Source organism: Podarcis gaigeae (assembly GCF_964106915.1).
Source record: "Podarcis gaigeae genome assembly, chromosome: 2".
NCBI classification, from domain to species: Eukaryota; Metazoa; Chordata; class Lepidosauria; order Squamata; family Lacertidae; genus Podarcis; species Podarcis gaigeae.
The window spans coordinates 67050040-67067163 of NC_139679.1; the positions used below are offsets into that span (position 1 = coordinate 67050040).

The 17124-nt window shown below is 41.0% G+C and overlaps 1 protein-coding gene across 1 annotated transcript in view; it reads left to right on the forward strand.

Moving 5' to 3' along the window:
- Nucleotides 1-17124, forward strand: part of SGCD (sarcoglycan delta) — a 410207-nt gene that overhangs the window by 223623 nt on the left and 169460 nt on the right. Inside the window, exon 4 of the mRNA XM_083728761.1 lies at nt 8083-8268. Within this exon, the coding sequence (XP_083584887.1) occupies nt 8083-8268 (186 nt within the window). The remainder of the gene's footprint in view (nt 1-8082; nt 8269-17124) is intronic.

The window sequence follows — 17124 nt, forward strand, 5'->3', positions numbered from 1 at the left end:
GGGAGCTAAACAAAGCCCAAACAGGACTTAGTTGCTCAGGTACAGGTAGCAGGATGTTCTAAGGTGGCTCAAATGCAGCCTTTGCACTGCTGTATACATTCATGGTATTGTGCAAAAGAGTGGGAAAGAAACAGTTCATGGGAATGGTACAACAACCCAATTCACCCCTATCCCAGAGAGCAGTAATCCAGTGCATGTGCGGACTTTGTGCCCTGTTGCATATCCTGACTAACCTAGCATGCAAGCATGTTGTGATGCAGAGGACGGCCTCCATGTAAGATGTGGAAGGAGATAATCTTTTAGACCAGGCGGGGGAAACTTTGGCCACGAGAAACACTTCAATTTTCAAAGTAGCACAGTCTCTAGATGCTTAGCTTCCTTTTGAGAAGTTGAACTGTTGAGAAATATGTCAAGATGTAAACTCTTAACATTTTTCCTGTTCTACTTTGAAGAGATTATGGATAACAGTAATACCTTCAATTTTTTTCTGTCTAGCAATGCTCTTTAGGCCTCTTGTCTCTATAATGTTTCTTGATGCACTAACCACCACTATTCCTTATCCTTTAGAAAAGGGGCCAGGGGAAGAGAAGAAAAACATGCACCAGTTAAAACGCACACAGAGTATGCCATCAGTGTAGATCTTTGCCCATGTTCTTATATATTTGAATCAGACCACTAAATCAATTTCCCTGTGCTCCTTGCAGTTTTATTTTATCTTGTTTAGAGCAGAGTTGCTTTCGTTCTTGTTTGCTCTGTGCCAGTATAACTTTTGTGTGTTGCAGATTATTTGCCTAAATTGGGCATAGCATTTTCTTCTGTACTTTGGATTAGAATTGAGAGCAGGAGGAGATAAGGAAATATTATCCTGGATACACACAGATTGTTTAGAACTGAAATAGTTTGAAATTAGGACTGGTTGGCTGTGACTTTACTATTTGCATAGGAGAACTGGAAAAGCAATTGTTTAGTTAAAAAAGCAAGTTATTGTGTATTGTATAGGAATTACATTTATGCTCTGAAATCAAAGAAAATCTTATAACATAGCCCTCGTGTATTTTTATCCTTACCTTCATCAAAGAATGCTAGTGAGGTGAAAAGAGTGCAAGAATCACACTCTCCAGCTGGTGCTTCATCCATTGAGAACCAGGATATAATTGCTGAAACTTCTGTGATTATGCACAGGCTACAAGGGTTATGTCCCATGATGCAGCTGAGAGCTTAGTGCCAGTAAAGGGAGCAGGAAGAAAATACTCCATGATCCTTTGGGTCCTCACCTGTAGTGCTCCTCACCACCCCCAGCTGTTGAAATGAGATGATGAAGTCATAGCCAGCAAGTTTCCAGTCCCCAGACGGTTTTATTTCCCAATTGCTCAGTCATGCTGAAGAAGCTGGCCACCTCCAGCTTTTATGTTGTTGTTGCTCAGTCATGCTGAAGAAGCTGGCCACCTCCAGCTTTTATGTTGTTGTTGTTTAGTCGTTTAGTCGACTCTTCATGACCTCATGGACCAGAGCACGCCAGGCACTCCTGTCTTCCACTGCCTCCCGCAGTTTGGTCAAACTCATGCTGGTAGCTTCGAGAACACTGTCCAACCATCTCGTCCTCTGTCGTCCCCTTCTCCTTGTGCCCTCCATCTTTCCCAACATCAGGGTCTTTTCCAGGGAGTCTTCTCTTCTCATGAGGTGGCCAAAATATTGGAGCCTCAGCTTCAGGATCTGTCCTTCGAATGAGCACTCAGGGCTGATTTCCTTAAGAATGGATACGTTTGATCTTCTTGCAGTCCATGGGACTCTCAAGAGTCTCCTCCAGCACCATAATTCAAAAGCATCAATTCTTTTGAATGGGGTAACTGTGCCCCTGAAGGACCAGGTGCGCAGCCTGGGAGTCATTTTGGACTCACAGCTGTCCATGGAGGCACAGGTCAAATCTGTGTCCAGGGCAGCTGTTTACCAGCTCCATCTGGTACGTAGGCTGAGACCCTATCTGCCTGCGGACTGTCTCGCCAGAGTGGTGCATGCTCTGGTTATCTCCCGCTTGGACTACTGCAATGCACTCTACGTGGGGCTACCTTTGAAGGTGACTCGGAAACTACAACTAATCCAGAATGCGGCAGCTAGACTGGTGACTGGGAGCGGCCGCCGAGACCATATAACACCGGTCTTGAAAGACCTACATTGGCTCCCAGTATGTTTCCGAGCACAATTCAAAGTGTTGGTGCTGACCTTTAAAGCCCTAAATGGCCTCGGTCCAGTATACCTGAAGGAGCGTCTCCACCCCCATCATTCTGCCCGGACGCTGAGGTCCAACGCCGAGGGCCTTCTGGTGGTTCCCTCATTGCGAGAAGCAAAGCTACAGGGAACCAGGCAGAGGGCCTTCTCGGTAGTGGCGCCCACCCTGTGGAACGCCCTTCCAGCAGATGTCAAAGCGATAAACAACTACCTGACATTCAGAAGACATCTTAAGGCAGCCCTGTTCAGGGAAGTTTTTAACGTGTGATTTTACTGTATTTTTGGTTTTTATGGAAGCCTCCCAGAGTGGCTGGGGAGGCTCAGCCAGATGGGCGGGGTATAAATAATAAATTATTATTATTATTATTATTATTATTATTGTTATTGTTATTGTTATTATTATTATTATTATTATTATTATTATTATTATTATTATTATTCTATGGAAGCCGCCCAGAGTAGCTGGGGAAACCCAGCCAGATGGGCGGGGTACAAATAATAAGTTATTATTATTATTATTATTATTATTATTATTATTCGGTGATCAGCCTTCTTTATGGTCCAGCTCTTACTTCCATACTTCACTACTGGGAAAAGCATAGCTTTAACATACTTTTATGTACAGCTTTTATGTACTAGTTGCTAATGCATTGTTATGAGTTCTTTTGGAGGAGGCCTCTGTCTGAATGCTATCCTGTGCCCCTTCCAAACCTGTGATTCTGTCGGAAAGTGGGAACCTGTAAGAGGTAACCAGCCAAACCAGTTTGTTTGTTAAGGTCATGACTTTGCTTAGCTAGTTAACTACTTTGATTTACAAGCCAAATAGGTAACCATAGAAATAAATGGATGGGTCTTTCATCACCTAGCTGGTAGGCAGAAGAACAATAGCCAGAGTTGTGTGGGTGAGCTGGAAGCAAGCTAGAAGCTGGAGAAATTGAGAAATTGAGACATGTTTGCTCTGTACTGAACTTTGGGTCTTCTCCAGAAACCAAATGGAGAAACAAGATCTGATGGGGTGTTAATGCTGTGAGCCCTTCCATCATATGCTCAGGTTTTATATATGTGTAAATAAAACCATATATCCTAAAGACACCACAGTCTCTGCTGAACCTCATTTCTGAGGAAACCGAACCCTGGAAAAGTGCTCTGAACCCCAGGAGTGTCTCACCACTCAGAGATTGGGGTGATGTGTAACAGGATTATGAAAAGCAAATCAATTCACATTTGAGTCAAAGCTGAAAATGTTTTTAATATAATACAATGACAACTAAGAGTGGGTTAAAAGAAGGAAGAGAGGTATACTATTGATAGGAGGATGGCAAGGAATCCTTTGGTTTCGGAACGTGAGGAATAAAGCAACTCTTCAGAAGCAGGCAGGTTTCATTCACTTGCCATTTTCTCTAGTTGCTTGTCACAGTTTCTACACTTGTACCATTACTTCAAGGTGGAAGCTCATGATTAAACAGTCACATGGTATCAGCAAATTATGGTTTGTCTTGAAACAGTGACATGTGGCCCATGGCATTGAATTCCTATTGGCCATATACTGTTAACAGTTTGGAAACTTCAAGACTCATACAACACTACTTAAAAGTTCAGCTATTTCTGAATACAGTCGTACTTTTGTTCTCAAACGCCTTGGTACTCGGACATTTTGGCTCCTGAACGCCACAAAAGTGAGTGTTCCGGTTTGTGAACGTTTTTCGGAAGCTGAATGTCCGACGCAGCTTCCACAGCTTCCAATTGAGTGCAAGAAGCTCCTGCAGCCAATCGGAAGCCGCGCCTTGGTTTTCAAAGGATTCCAGGAGTTGAACGGACTCTCGGAATGGATTAAGTTCAACAACCAAGGAACAACCATATAGCCACCTGATTAATGACTGGCACTTCTGATTAGGTTATGTCTCATCAGTATTGGAAAAATCTTCACTTGTTTCCAGTTTGTTTTATATCTGAATCAAAGGTCCTGGTTTTGACCCATAAAATACTGTATAGATTAGGAGAAGTATCTAAAGGGTGACCTATAAATATGGCTTTTCTTTGCAATTATTGTTAGAGGACCAATTGCAGATCACCTCTGCTTTGGGAGATTAGGCTGGTAATGAGAGAGAGAGGGCCTTATCTGTGATGGTACCCCAGTCGTGGAATACTCTCTGAAGTGAAAACCGTATGACAACTGCTCAGTTAACCATTAGCCACCATTTCAAGACAACTTTATTCTCTTAAGTTTTATGGTTGAAGTGCCTTTACGTCTCACTGCTCTCTTCTGCTAAGCAGTGTGTGTGTGCGTGTGTGTGTTACATAGCTTTATTGCATAGCAACAAGGGCCTGCTCAGCTGTAGATGTCTAGTAAAAACATAACTGAACGAGTTCCATTTTTTTTTATTTGGCTTTGATTCGGTTGATGAAAGTTGAGGTATTATAGATCTCCACTGAGTGTTGTAGATATTTCTTCCACTCAGCTTAAAGGGCTGTCCCTCCTTCTATATATATCACAGCCCCATGAAAATTAATGACTGCCCTTATTTCCACACATCACCCTTCCAGAGAACAGAATGGATGTCATTTGTTTCAGATGTCACAGCTCTAATGTACCCTTTACTTTTGAGATGTTGCTCTGATAACTTTGCTCCCATCACACTGTTGCAATGGGATGAATTCATTATTTCTTGGCGTTCAGCATGTTCCATCAACTCAGGGAACCATATCAGCATGTATCTAACAGGCCGCAAAGTGGGTGAAATGCACTCACCCAGGAGCTAACTTGATGGCCTTAGGTAAGTTTTAGCCTTCCACTGGGCATAGGAATATGGGGCTCATAGATATAGATCACAGGGGCTTATGGATGTAAGCTATTTGGAGTGCTTTAGGCATTGAGGCAAATCACACCATAGTTCTAATTCTATTATTTCTTGGAGATGACCTATGAGCATCAGTGTTTAACAAACCTTGACAACTCAGCTTGCTCAAGGTTGCTCAAGAAACTCATAGGCAAGTCTGTCTGTGCTGAATATTGCACGACCCCCTAAAACGAACTGCTGAAAACATTCAGTCCAGAGAATGACAGGCAAAACCCTTTTGCATTCTACTCTCAGGAAGGGAAACGACATAAGATGAGCCCACTCTGGAAAAGTAAAGACCAAAATCTTGTTTACTCAGCTAATTTTAAGATTATTAATTTGCCTGACATTTCTTCAGTAAAAAAAAATACCAGTTTAAATGTGCATACATTTGAATATTTAAAATGCTTTAAAGATACACTTAAGGGTAGCAATCTAGATAATTGCTATGAAATAAGGACTTCTGAGAAGCTAAAATCCATTTCTTAGTTGCAGTGGCAGTCAACTGCTGGTCCACTACCATATATGATTGATTGATTGATTGATTGATTGATTGATTGATTGATTTTTGTGCTCCTCACTCCCTTCTGCAGTGTCTCAAGTGATAGGAATGGGAAAATTCTAGCAACCATCTTGTCCACTGATGAATGGAATCTGCCCCTTCCAAATATTACATGCTCAAAAGGAGTGCTAGTGTCAAGTGCATGGAAAGAGACAAAAATGTTACTTGGCTGTTCCATACAAAATGTGTGAAAGAAGCAATGATGTTTTCCCCTGATTGTCCACAATTTCCCCTCCCATTGCAGCCCCCACTTTGCCACATCCAAAGCATTTCCTGAGAACTCCTTTATGCTCAGGAGATAATGTGTTGGAAGGCTTAGGGCAGGCTTCCTCAAACTTGGCCCTCCAGATGTTTTTGGCCTACAACTCCCATGATCCCTAGCTAGCAGGACCAGTGGTCAGGGATGATGGGAATTGTAGTCTCAAAACATCTGGAGGGCTGAGTTTGAGGAAGCTCTGCTTAGGGGCTGCAGTTGGGAGAAGAGAGCAGGAAATTCCTTCTGCATGGATACAACCCATTGTATACTACTTACATATATATAAGCAGGTGAACACTTCAAACTCACAGTAGTAAATATGCATTGCTGGCTAATTTTGTATGCCTTTCAAATAAGAAAATCTTTTTTTGCCATTTGTAGTGCAGCCAGATTCCTCAAAGATAACCAAATCAAGAAATCAACATTTCCCAGTGCTTTAGGCTTTTTATCTGGCATTTAGACCATCTAATTGCAAAACATGCTTCAAACAAGTCATCATGCAGGGATTTTAAACACCTTAGTTTCATCCTTCTTACCTATTTCTATAAGAAATGGCTGTTGAAGGAGAAGTTGTGTGGAATTGTTGTAAACTAATCAGAAGGGTTTTGTGCAGCACATGTTTTGTTCAGCAAACATTCCTATCTGCTATTTAAAAAAGTATTAAGCAGTGATAAGAAACAGGCAGTTAAACATTCATATAGATTCAAGTGAACTATGATATGCAAGTAATAGCATTCTCTCTCTTCCAGACTCAGAAGCAGCCTTTCTCAACCTTGGGTCCCCAGATGTTTTTGGCCTACAGCTCCCATCATCCCTGACCACTGGTCCTGTTAGCTAGGGATCATGGGAGTTGTAGGCCAAAAACACATTATGTAGGTTTTATACTATTTTCACTGTCTTGGCTTTCACCAAAGAATTATAATAATTGTACTCGATAAGGTACTGAGAATCCTATTAGAAATCTGTAGTTGGCCCATTCCCAATATTCCCTGATATGTGGAAATAATAAATCATTATGTATAGACGTCCCTTTAAATACATAGCTATTCAAACAGAGCTGGTTTTGTCCAGTACAGTATTTCATCATTATGTACTTTAGGTCTTTGCTGCTATCTTAGAGCCCACGTCTTAGACCAGCTGTGATGCTGATCTCCAAGGGTAGGTAGGGAAGAAAGCAAAACATGGTCCACACAGCATTTATTATTGCATGTGTGAAGATCTGTTTGCAGCATATGCTTACTAATTGCCTGCTACAATAACACAGCCTTCAAGCCAGGGTACATTTAATGAGTTGTGCCTGTGTAATCTTGTCACATGGTTGTGTATACTGATATTTTCATAAACTATTTGTATATCAATGTGGTAGCTATACACTCAATATCTATCCTATTTCCTTATGAAATGCTGTATTTTGATGCATTTTCCTTGAATCAGCTTTGGCCCAAATTGAGAAAACGAATAACCTAGCTGTGTTTTAATGTGTATACATCCATAGGTTCTCAGGCACCACACTACACAAATTCTCATGGAAAATGAAGACCATCTGTAATCCTTGACTCTGCCTTTCCCTGCTCCCTCTCCCCTCTCCCTCTCTTTTAAAGAATTTTAACCACCATGTTTCTGCTGCTCAACAGTGTCATTGCACCAATAGAAGCATGGCAAACGCTCTCATTTAAGAACCAAAAATATGAGTGTGTATGAGTGGCTAGAGAAACATTGCGTACTAAGATTGCTTCAGGGAAAGAATCCCAAGTACCATTCCTCTGTGCTAGGAATAATTTTATTTGATATGATTTTTTTGTGTGAATTAAAGCCTCAGAGAAGTAATATTGCATCCTCAAAACAAAGTGCTGAACTCAACTCCTTTTGCAAAATGCATGCAAAATTTCCCCCTTAGGATTTTGAGGAGCCCTAGAGTGCCCGCCTTGCAAAAACCTGGAGCTGCTAAGAAATACATTTCAGATGAGTTTTTTTATGGGAAATTTCTCTGTGATTTGAAATGTATATAATATACCTGCATTATAATTAACTGTATATAAAATAAACTGAGGGATAATACAACAACAAACTAGAGAGAGACATTTTATCCAGCAGGTATTTTCAAAATCCTTTACAATGTATGAGCATAGTCTCCTAATTGTCTGTGTTTATCCTGCAGCTTAACTTATACCTTTTAATGTTTGGTTGTGTTTCCCCCCCAGATGCCTCAGGAACAGTACGCACACAGAAGCACCATGCAGAGCTCAGAAGGACCCCATGTATACAAAGTGGGGATTTATGGCTGGCGCAAGAGGTGCCTCTATTTCTTTGTGCTACTCCTAATGATTTTAATTCTGGTGAACCTTGCTATGACCATCTGGATTCTCAAGGTTATGAACTTCACAATTGTAAGTAGAGGATGCTACATTTGAAGTGTATTTCGCTTTAATGTTAGGACATACAGCTGCAGTGCTGTAATGTTTTGGGGTCCCAAGTACACACATGAGTCCACCATATCAGAATAATCGAACACTGGAGGAAAATGTAGAAAGCGTAGCTGTTTCAGTTTCCAAAGATCTGCATATTACTTTTTCAAAAACTGAAAATCCTAGTTGCCAGCATAGGGAAAGTTACTGTTATCTAGCTTCCTCTGACCATATAGAAACAATCTTAAAATCTGCCCACATGCCAAGGCTTATTGCAGAGAAGAAACTTGGTATAAATAACTTTCCTTTCTAACAGGTATTGGTTCTTCCAGGCAAACATGACCTAAAAGGTGCATGAAACAAGTTTTACTTTTGTTCTTAAAAGGAAGTATACTGCTGTATGCAGTGGAAGAGAATGGAGTGTGTTGTCATTCAGCTTTAAATACAAACTACTCTACACACTATTCCCCAGAGAATCAAGCAATAAAATCAGTTCACTGTTTAAGAGCATGAAACTTCTTCAGGAAGAAGAGAATACATTCCTATCACTAATCCGTAAAGGTGATTTTCATTGGTTGGTTTATGAGAAGTAGCCGTGTTGGGTTTTTTCTTTCTTTGTAGAAGACTCTCACCTGAATAGTTGTATTATAGTGCATCCGCTCCCTTTCACTTCCCTTCTTTCTACTGAAGGGCAGATCAGGTCACCTATCTTGTTGTGGAAACCAGTGGGATATTGTTTAAAATGATGAATTGCACTTCATCCTCACTGAAGAGATAAACCCACAGTAAACTCCTGCAATACAGAGTGATCATATAAAGTTGTGCAGAAACCTGCAAGATGCTGTGGAGACTTCTTCTGAATTATTTTTGGGGGGCTAATATGTAACAATACTCCAAACAGTATGCCATATGTTCACAAGCTTTTAAGCCAGATTCTTCAGGCCTTCCCAGATGGTTTTATTTTATGTACAATCATTATACTGTTGTGCAGGTCTCATATACTTGTGTTTGCACGTCAGATACAAAGACGTTTCATTTTCCCTAGTGTTTTGTCTCCAGTATTTTGTGATGAAGGTAATTTTTCTTTCCTCATAACCCTGCTGCTATGTCAGTTGCCAGAGAGAGTGGCATGTGGAATGGCATAGGCATTGATGGTCTCCATAACACCACTGATTATCAGTGACAGAACTATGCCTTCCTAATTTTGTGAAGTTTCAAAAGGTTATGTTTCACAAAACAAAAAGATTCAAAAATTGAATGATTAAAATGCACAGCACTCATGCAGTATGTTTTTTTAAAAAAATATGGGGATATTAAAAAAATAGTGAAAAAACAGCAAATCTATCCCCTCTTGTAGTAGCCCTGTTTTTTTTGGGGGGGGGGGTGTTTCCCTTTGTTTTGTTTTTCTTAGGCTGCATTCCACTGCTCACTTACCTAGGAGTAAGCTGCATTGCACTCAGTAGGACCTCTGTGTACTTGGATTCTGCTGTTAGTTTTTTGTTTGGCCTCTGTGTTATGTTACTCGTTCATTTGTTGTTGTTGTTGTTGTTGTTTAGTCGTTTAGTCGTGTCCGACTCTTCGTGACCCCATGGACCAGAGCACGCCAGGCACTCCTATCTTCCACTGCCTCCTGCAGTTTGGTCAGACTCATGTTTGTGGCTTCGAGAACACTGTCCAACCATCTCGTCCTCTGTCATCCCCTTCTCCTTGTGCCCTCCATCTTTCCCAACATCAGGGTCTTTCCCAGGGAGTCTTCTCTTCTCATGAGGTGGCCAAAGTATTGGAGCCTCAGCTTCAGGATCTGCTCGTTCATTTAGTCAATCTTAAAACCACCCCTTCATAGTTAGGATCCCAGGATGGTCCACAAAATATAAAACAAATATTTTGAACTTTTTAGTTTAGAAAAAAGTTGAGTGTGGAGGGACATTAACATGGTGTGGTAAGTCTAGGCATGGTGTGGATAAAGTAGATAGGGAGAAGTTTGTCCCCCTCTCTCGTCATTGTAGAACAGAAGGCCATCCAATGAAACTGAATATTAGAGGATACAGGACAGACAATAGATAGTACTTCCTCACATAGTTAAACTATGGAATTCTCTCACATAAGTTGCAATGATGGCCACTAATTTGGATGGCTTCAAAAGAGGTTTAGATAGTTCATGGAGGATAAAGGATATTAGTGGCTACTAATCATGATGGCTGTATTCCCTCTGTCAGAAGCAGGCTGCCTCTCAGTACCAGTAGCTTAGAACACAAGTGCCAATGTGTTCACTTCTTGTTTGTGGTCATCCTGTAGGCATCTGATATGCCACTGTGAGAATAGGATGCTAGACCAGATGGGTGTTCTAAGGATCTTCTTACGGGTTCTACCACTAAACTGTGTCCTAACCCTCATTCCCCTCACATGGGCCACTATAGCCTCCATGGCTGCAGCAATGTAGTGATTGGTGGGCTCTGCAAGATTGTAGCGCTTTGTTATGGTCCATTTCAACTCTTCTGATAGGTTGCAAGTTGCACTATGCCCGAGACCTATGGTGAGCCATGCATTGAGTTATTCTAAGGCTCACTTACTCAGTAACTAAGGAGGAAGCCATCAACACAGAGTTCAGAAGAAAATAAAAATAAAAATCTTCCACATTTACTGCTGGACTTCAACTATATATACGTATTCACGCTGTCATGTGATATTTTGACAGGAATGAACAACATGTAAAGTTGAAGTCACTTACCACAACAAGGGAAGCATCATCTGCTGTAGGAAATAAAACTTTTTTCAAGGCTTCCCCTTCCCTCTTTTCCTTATGCCTGTTTATCAGCACTTATTGCACCCTTGAGCTTTTTCCAGCAGAATGTTTGTTGTGCTCATTAAAATACAATGAGCACTTATTGGGTATAATGATCACTCATTGTATTTTAATGAGTGGCACCACTGTCCTGTGGTGCTGAACTCATTCAGGCTTTCTGGGGTAGCCTCAGGGATGAAAGAGAAATGCTGAGATGCTTGCACTTTAAAAACATGTAGGACTCTTCAGTTTTACCTGCTTCAGGAATGGCCTCCCACCTATTAATGACTTTTATCTGCAGGTATTCATGGGCATCGTTTAGTCTGTATCTGACCCACTGCCAGTATTTCCCTTTCCTGCAGTAATTGCATTTAGCCTGACAGAAGGCTTGAACTTTGAGACTGTCTCCAGAATCTTAACACTTACTTCCGGGTCTGCAGTGTTTGGGTTCCAAGTTGTTTGAGCATCAAGGTGTCTGAGAACCAAGGTACCACTGTATGTATATATCTTTCAACAAAATTGAAAGGGGGTGGTGCCCTCGCTCTTATGGCTTCCAAAGCGACCCCCCCCCCCAAAAGATGCTTCCTTTGGTGTTGCCCATTCAGTGGTGGCCCTGGCATTGGTGGGCTCACTACCTAATACAGCAGTCCTTTGAGGCCCTGAAGAAATCAGGGCAGAACCTGTTAGCTGAAAATTGCTGAGTCAGGCCTTTCTGGTCCCTCTAGGAAGCCAAACTCTTCCAGAAACCCCACATGTAGAAGACAAGCCAGCAGTAGATGGTACAGCACATTCTGTTTGCATACTCTATTTATTAGTGTGCAGTCATAGTTGCTCTGAGACAGGTCTGCTTGGGTAGAGGGTGCTTTGAATTTGAACTACTCTCCTTGCTTGACTATTCTGACCATACATGAAACAGGTTTGAAAACCTTCAAGTAGGGTCCTACACAAAATGGGATTTGCATCCCTATCTCTACTGCTCCCCTGTCAGCACTTCCTTTCCCAATGAGAGAAGGAAGCCTCATCTTGAGGAAGCAGATGACAGATGGCAGAAAAATAGTAGAATACATCTCCTTGCCTGCAAATGGCATGCTTCACATGTCATTTCCTGCCAAGCACCATGGGCCTGACTACAAGTAGAGTGTGTCATTTACAGTCAGTAAGAGGCTGGTGTTCCCCTATGCCCATCAGCTGCCTGTTTCTCATCCTGCTTCCCACATGAGAAATGCTCCCCTGCCCCCTGCTTTGGGAAACTGAACTCACAGGGAGTCAGGGAAAGTGGTGGATGTAGTGAGGTTCGCAAAAACATGAAACAGTCTTTTGGGTGTTCAAGTTAAGCATATTTTAAGGTTTTAGGTTTTTTGGGTTGTTTTACTCAAGTATTTATCCTGAATGCTTTAAAGAACCAATTAATCTTCAGAGTAAGGTGGAGGAGGCTCAGCCATCCCTTTCTGTGAGACATGGTGAGGTTCAGTGATAGGATCTAAAATGTTTCACACGGTGATATCCTTCAATGGATCATTTGTGTTGGTGGTGTAAAACTGATTAAGCATTTTTATTCCACCCAGGAAAATATATCGCGGTTCAAATAAAGAGGTACTTTCTGCACTGGTTTGCAATGCTGAGACCAATTTGCGTTTGTGGCATTAAAGAAAACAATAGACATATTAATCACCTGAGTCCTGAATACTGTTTGCAAGCAAACTTTCAAATTAAAGGTACCTGATGAGCAAGGCAAAAAGGAAAAGATGGAGGCTGCAATCCTTTGCCCAGTTACATGGAACTAGGCCTCACTGAACTCAGTGGGACTCCCTTTCAAGTAAATATGCACACTGTCAGGCTATCATTTCTGTATTAGAGCTGAAATTTATATTTAAATGTTCTTAAATAGAATGCTGATTTGCACTATATAAATGTCAACTGTGGTATTATTATCTTGCTTTATTTCATAGGTGAAAATGAGCTTTGGTTAGGAAGAGTTATTTTTAATACAATTACTCCCTCTTGTGTGTAAACTACCTGCCACGTTTTAATTATGCAAGAACAGTAGGTGAATAATGTAGCGGCAAAGATGGATTGGAGATTAAAAATTCCATCCAGGTCACTTTCTCTAATTATTGAAAGTAATGGGGTTTGTTTTAATTATTTTTTTCATTAAAAATTCCTTCTAAATGAAATACGATCATGGAGCCATTGCTCCCCTGTTAATGATTTCTCTTGGGCCACCTTAAGAATAAATAATTTTTCTTTGATGGCACTGCCATAGAGGGAAATGCTTCAGTCTTTATCTTAAAGTTCTGTCTCCTGTAATAATAGCCAAAATCAGTTGGCTAAAACTAGTCAGCTGATGGCATGCACTGAAACCTCTGTACTGGAGCCTCTGTACAGTGGTACCTCGGGTTAAGAACTTCTGGAGGTCCGTTCTTAACCTGAAACTGTTCTTAACCTGAAGCACCACTTTAGCTAATGGGGCCTCCCGCTGCCGCCGCACCACTGGAGCACGATTTCTGTTCTCATCCTGAAGCAAAGTTCTTAACCCGAGGTATTATTTCTGGGTTAGCGGAGTCTGTAACCTGAAGCGTAAGTAACCTGAAGTGTATGTAACCCAAGGTACCACTGTACTGGCATAATTTCTGCAAGAATTATGTATTATCCACTCTCTCTGCAAAATAGTTTTGTGGAGAGGTCTATCCATCTGAGCCTTGGTTATATAAAATTCCCAAGCTATATACAGTTATCCTGCCTTCACAAGATGACCATTGCATGAAGGAGAGAGCACACCTGTGCTCTCTGGCCCCATCTTCCATGTTATGTCTTTGTCATCTGGCTCAGCCATGTCCAATGTGTTGGGGATGGGTGATTAAGAGCTTGATTACACAGGGTTGTAAATTACATATGGATCCCTCTTAAATAGAACAGGCTCTCTTCTTCTCTTCAAATTTCTCTTCCATTGTATGGATGGGTGGGCTGTGTTGGGCTGGCATGAATACAGCAGTGAGGGGCAGAGCCAGCAAAAATGACCATGCTCTTCTTCTCGTGTGATGAGGATTTTGTTCTTTGGACTTTTTGTTTTTCTAAATCTCCAATATAGATGCAATGGCCACTCTTTCCTCTAGTGCTGTGTTCAGGGCAATCTGAAAATTCTCTTACCTGTTTGCTTATGTTGACTGACCAAAGGTACGAACATTTGCACAACACACTTGAATATCGGCTTTGTTTAAGCATGTTCTTTTTGTGCAAACCTGAGTATATTTACATTGCAGTCCATAGCTCCACATTGCTATGCAACCTTACACTCAGGTTATCCTGCTCACCTTCTTATATTTTAATTCCTTACAAATATTAGAAGCCTGCATCTACATCAGATAATAAATCCCTAATTATTCTTGCAGCTTGAATTGTATTGCATGTGAATCTTACCCTTTTACAATTCCTCCTTACCTTCTGTCCTTTGATAGATCTGTAATAAAACCCTTTGCTGCTTGGACAAAGTTAATTTCAACCCACTGGTGATTTTGGTTTAAGATTCTAATACTCTTGGGCTGACCACTGTTTCTTCTGAATGTACAGTTACTACCTCTGCAAGAATATTACTGTTATGCATGGGTAGGCAAAAATAAGGCCAGGGGCTGAATCGCCTTATAAATCCGGGCCGCGGATGGTCTGGGAATCAGCGTGTTTTTACATGAGTAGAATGTGTGGCTTTATTTAAAATGCATTTCTGGGTTATTTGTGAGGCATAGGAATTCGTTTATTTTTTTTTTCTTTCCAAAATATATTCCAGCCCTGGTCTGAAGTCTGAGGGGCAGTGGACTGGTCCGCTGCTGAAAAAGTTTGCTGACCCCTTCGTTATGCTTAGCTAGCTTTCTTGGGTCAAAACAAAAGGAATACAAACTTAACTCACAAAACAGCATAATCCCCAAAACCTCCAAGTTAAGATATAGTTATAGTACCTATTTATGTATCTACACGTTAAAATTAAAACTCCTGCATACCAATTTTTGATTGAGGCAAGTCTTTAAGTATGTAGAGCCTCTGGACAATGACAGTCCAGGATCATGCATCTCCTGTGACCTTGGATAACTGATTCTTGCTAGGGCCAAACTAGTTAAAACATTATTCCCATATACATGAGCTGTTGTGTGAATTGCTTTAAGTGGGATTGGGTACTTGGATCCATGCTCTGCCCACGATTTCCATTTGAATAAAAGCTCCATTCACAGCAACGGAAGCTTTTCTTCCAATCCAGGTAGCAAATATTGTGTGGATAGTGTCTTGTCTGGTTTGGCCATTAGAATAATGAGCACTTGCTTAGATCAGTAATGGACAGAATATAGATTGTCATCTACTAATAAATCTCTGGCTGATTTGCAGCAGATCAACAACAGTTTATGGTTTCTAATAATGCAGCTGCAAGTAAAATTGCCAATAAAGTGGATGATTGGGTTGCCAACGGGATACACGTTCGCAACCCGCAGTGTCCACAACCCGCAGCATTGCGTCTGCGCATGCGTAGGTTGCACTTCTGCACATGTGTGACCGCCGAAACCTGGAAGTAACCTGTTCCGGTACTTCTGGGTTTCGGCGGTCCATGACCCAAAAACACACAATCTGAAGCATCTGTAACCTGAGGTATGACTGTAATCATCACCATCATTTACTGTGGCTCAACGTATGTGAAATGCTTGCTCTCCGCTCTAATGATCCTTTCCTGTCAAATATGAGTATTAATTAGTTGCCTTTGACCAGGTTTTGTGCAGCTCTGTGTTAGAATTTGTGATCTGTACTAAATCTGTTGTAGATGGGGTGGGGTATCAGTATATATCTATATGAAGATTATTGCATATGGAGATTACCCCAGTTTTGCTCATGAGGATATGGATTACCAGTTAGTGCACAGCTTATCGTTTTACACATTGCATTTGCAAAGTGTATCTTACAGTCTATTGTAAGACAGTTAACATTTCCCTTTAACCAAATGAACAAACTCCCTTATGGATTTTAAACTGGTAGGAAAGAGGCAGTTGTATGGTAAATGAATACAGTGTGCAGGAGGTGCTGTAGAGTCTTCTGCAATATGTCATATGGTGTTGGACATTGATATGAGAAATGTTGATGGGTATGAGATCAGTCTACTATTTCCTGTTGATCTACCTGGAAAAATCCACCAATGGATGACCTATTCCATCATAAATATAGGGGTGCATGTATGTGTGTACATTTATGTACACAAACACACAGCATGAAAGTATGTCAAAAGAAGACCTTTAAAGGAACAATTCCTTTAAAGAGAGCTGGCGCCACTCTGGAATATATATAGCTCAGCTGTTCAGTACTAAGAAACTAGAGTGAACAGTAGCTCAAGTTTCATTTATAACATTTTGTACATTCTTCTGTGTCACTTGAAGCATATAGCTGACCCTAAACACTACACAAGACTGGGAATAGACACTAACTGTTTGGAAAGGTGTTTAAGCTGACCTTAAAGAAATAGTGAAAAATGCTTGGATTTTTTTTTTAACAGCAGGTTAAAGAGCTGTTAAGGAGACTGGGGCAAAGCAATGTAGCTTTTCAGGTGTTGCAGTTTTATTCTTTGCATGCATCCATGGTTAATATGTTGTAAGCAAGCGTAATCTCTGTGGATGGTGATCAAATCTGGTTCAAAGCAGACATTGGTGGCAGCCCAATGCATTACCCTACAATGATTTGATTATTATTATTATTATTATTATTATTATTATTATTATTTATATGTGCATACCACCCTATACCCACAGGTCTTAGGGCAGTTCACAGGATAAAATCATGATATAAAAGCACCCTTTATGCATCCTTTTAAAACATAAAGTGCTGTTTGTCATGTCTTGTTGCTTCCAATGCAAGGAAGGCACTGAGCCTCTTGGGCTTGTTGATCATAAGGTTGGCAGTTTGAATCCACACAACGGGGTGAGCTCCCATTGCTTTGTCCAAGCTCCTGCCGACCTAGCAGTTTGAAAACATACAAGTGCAAGTAAATAAATACCGCTGTGATGAGAAGATAAACTGTGTTTCCATGCACT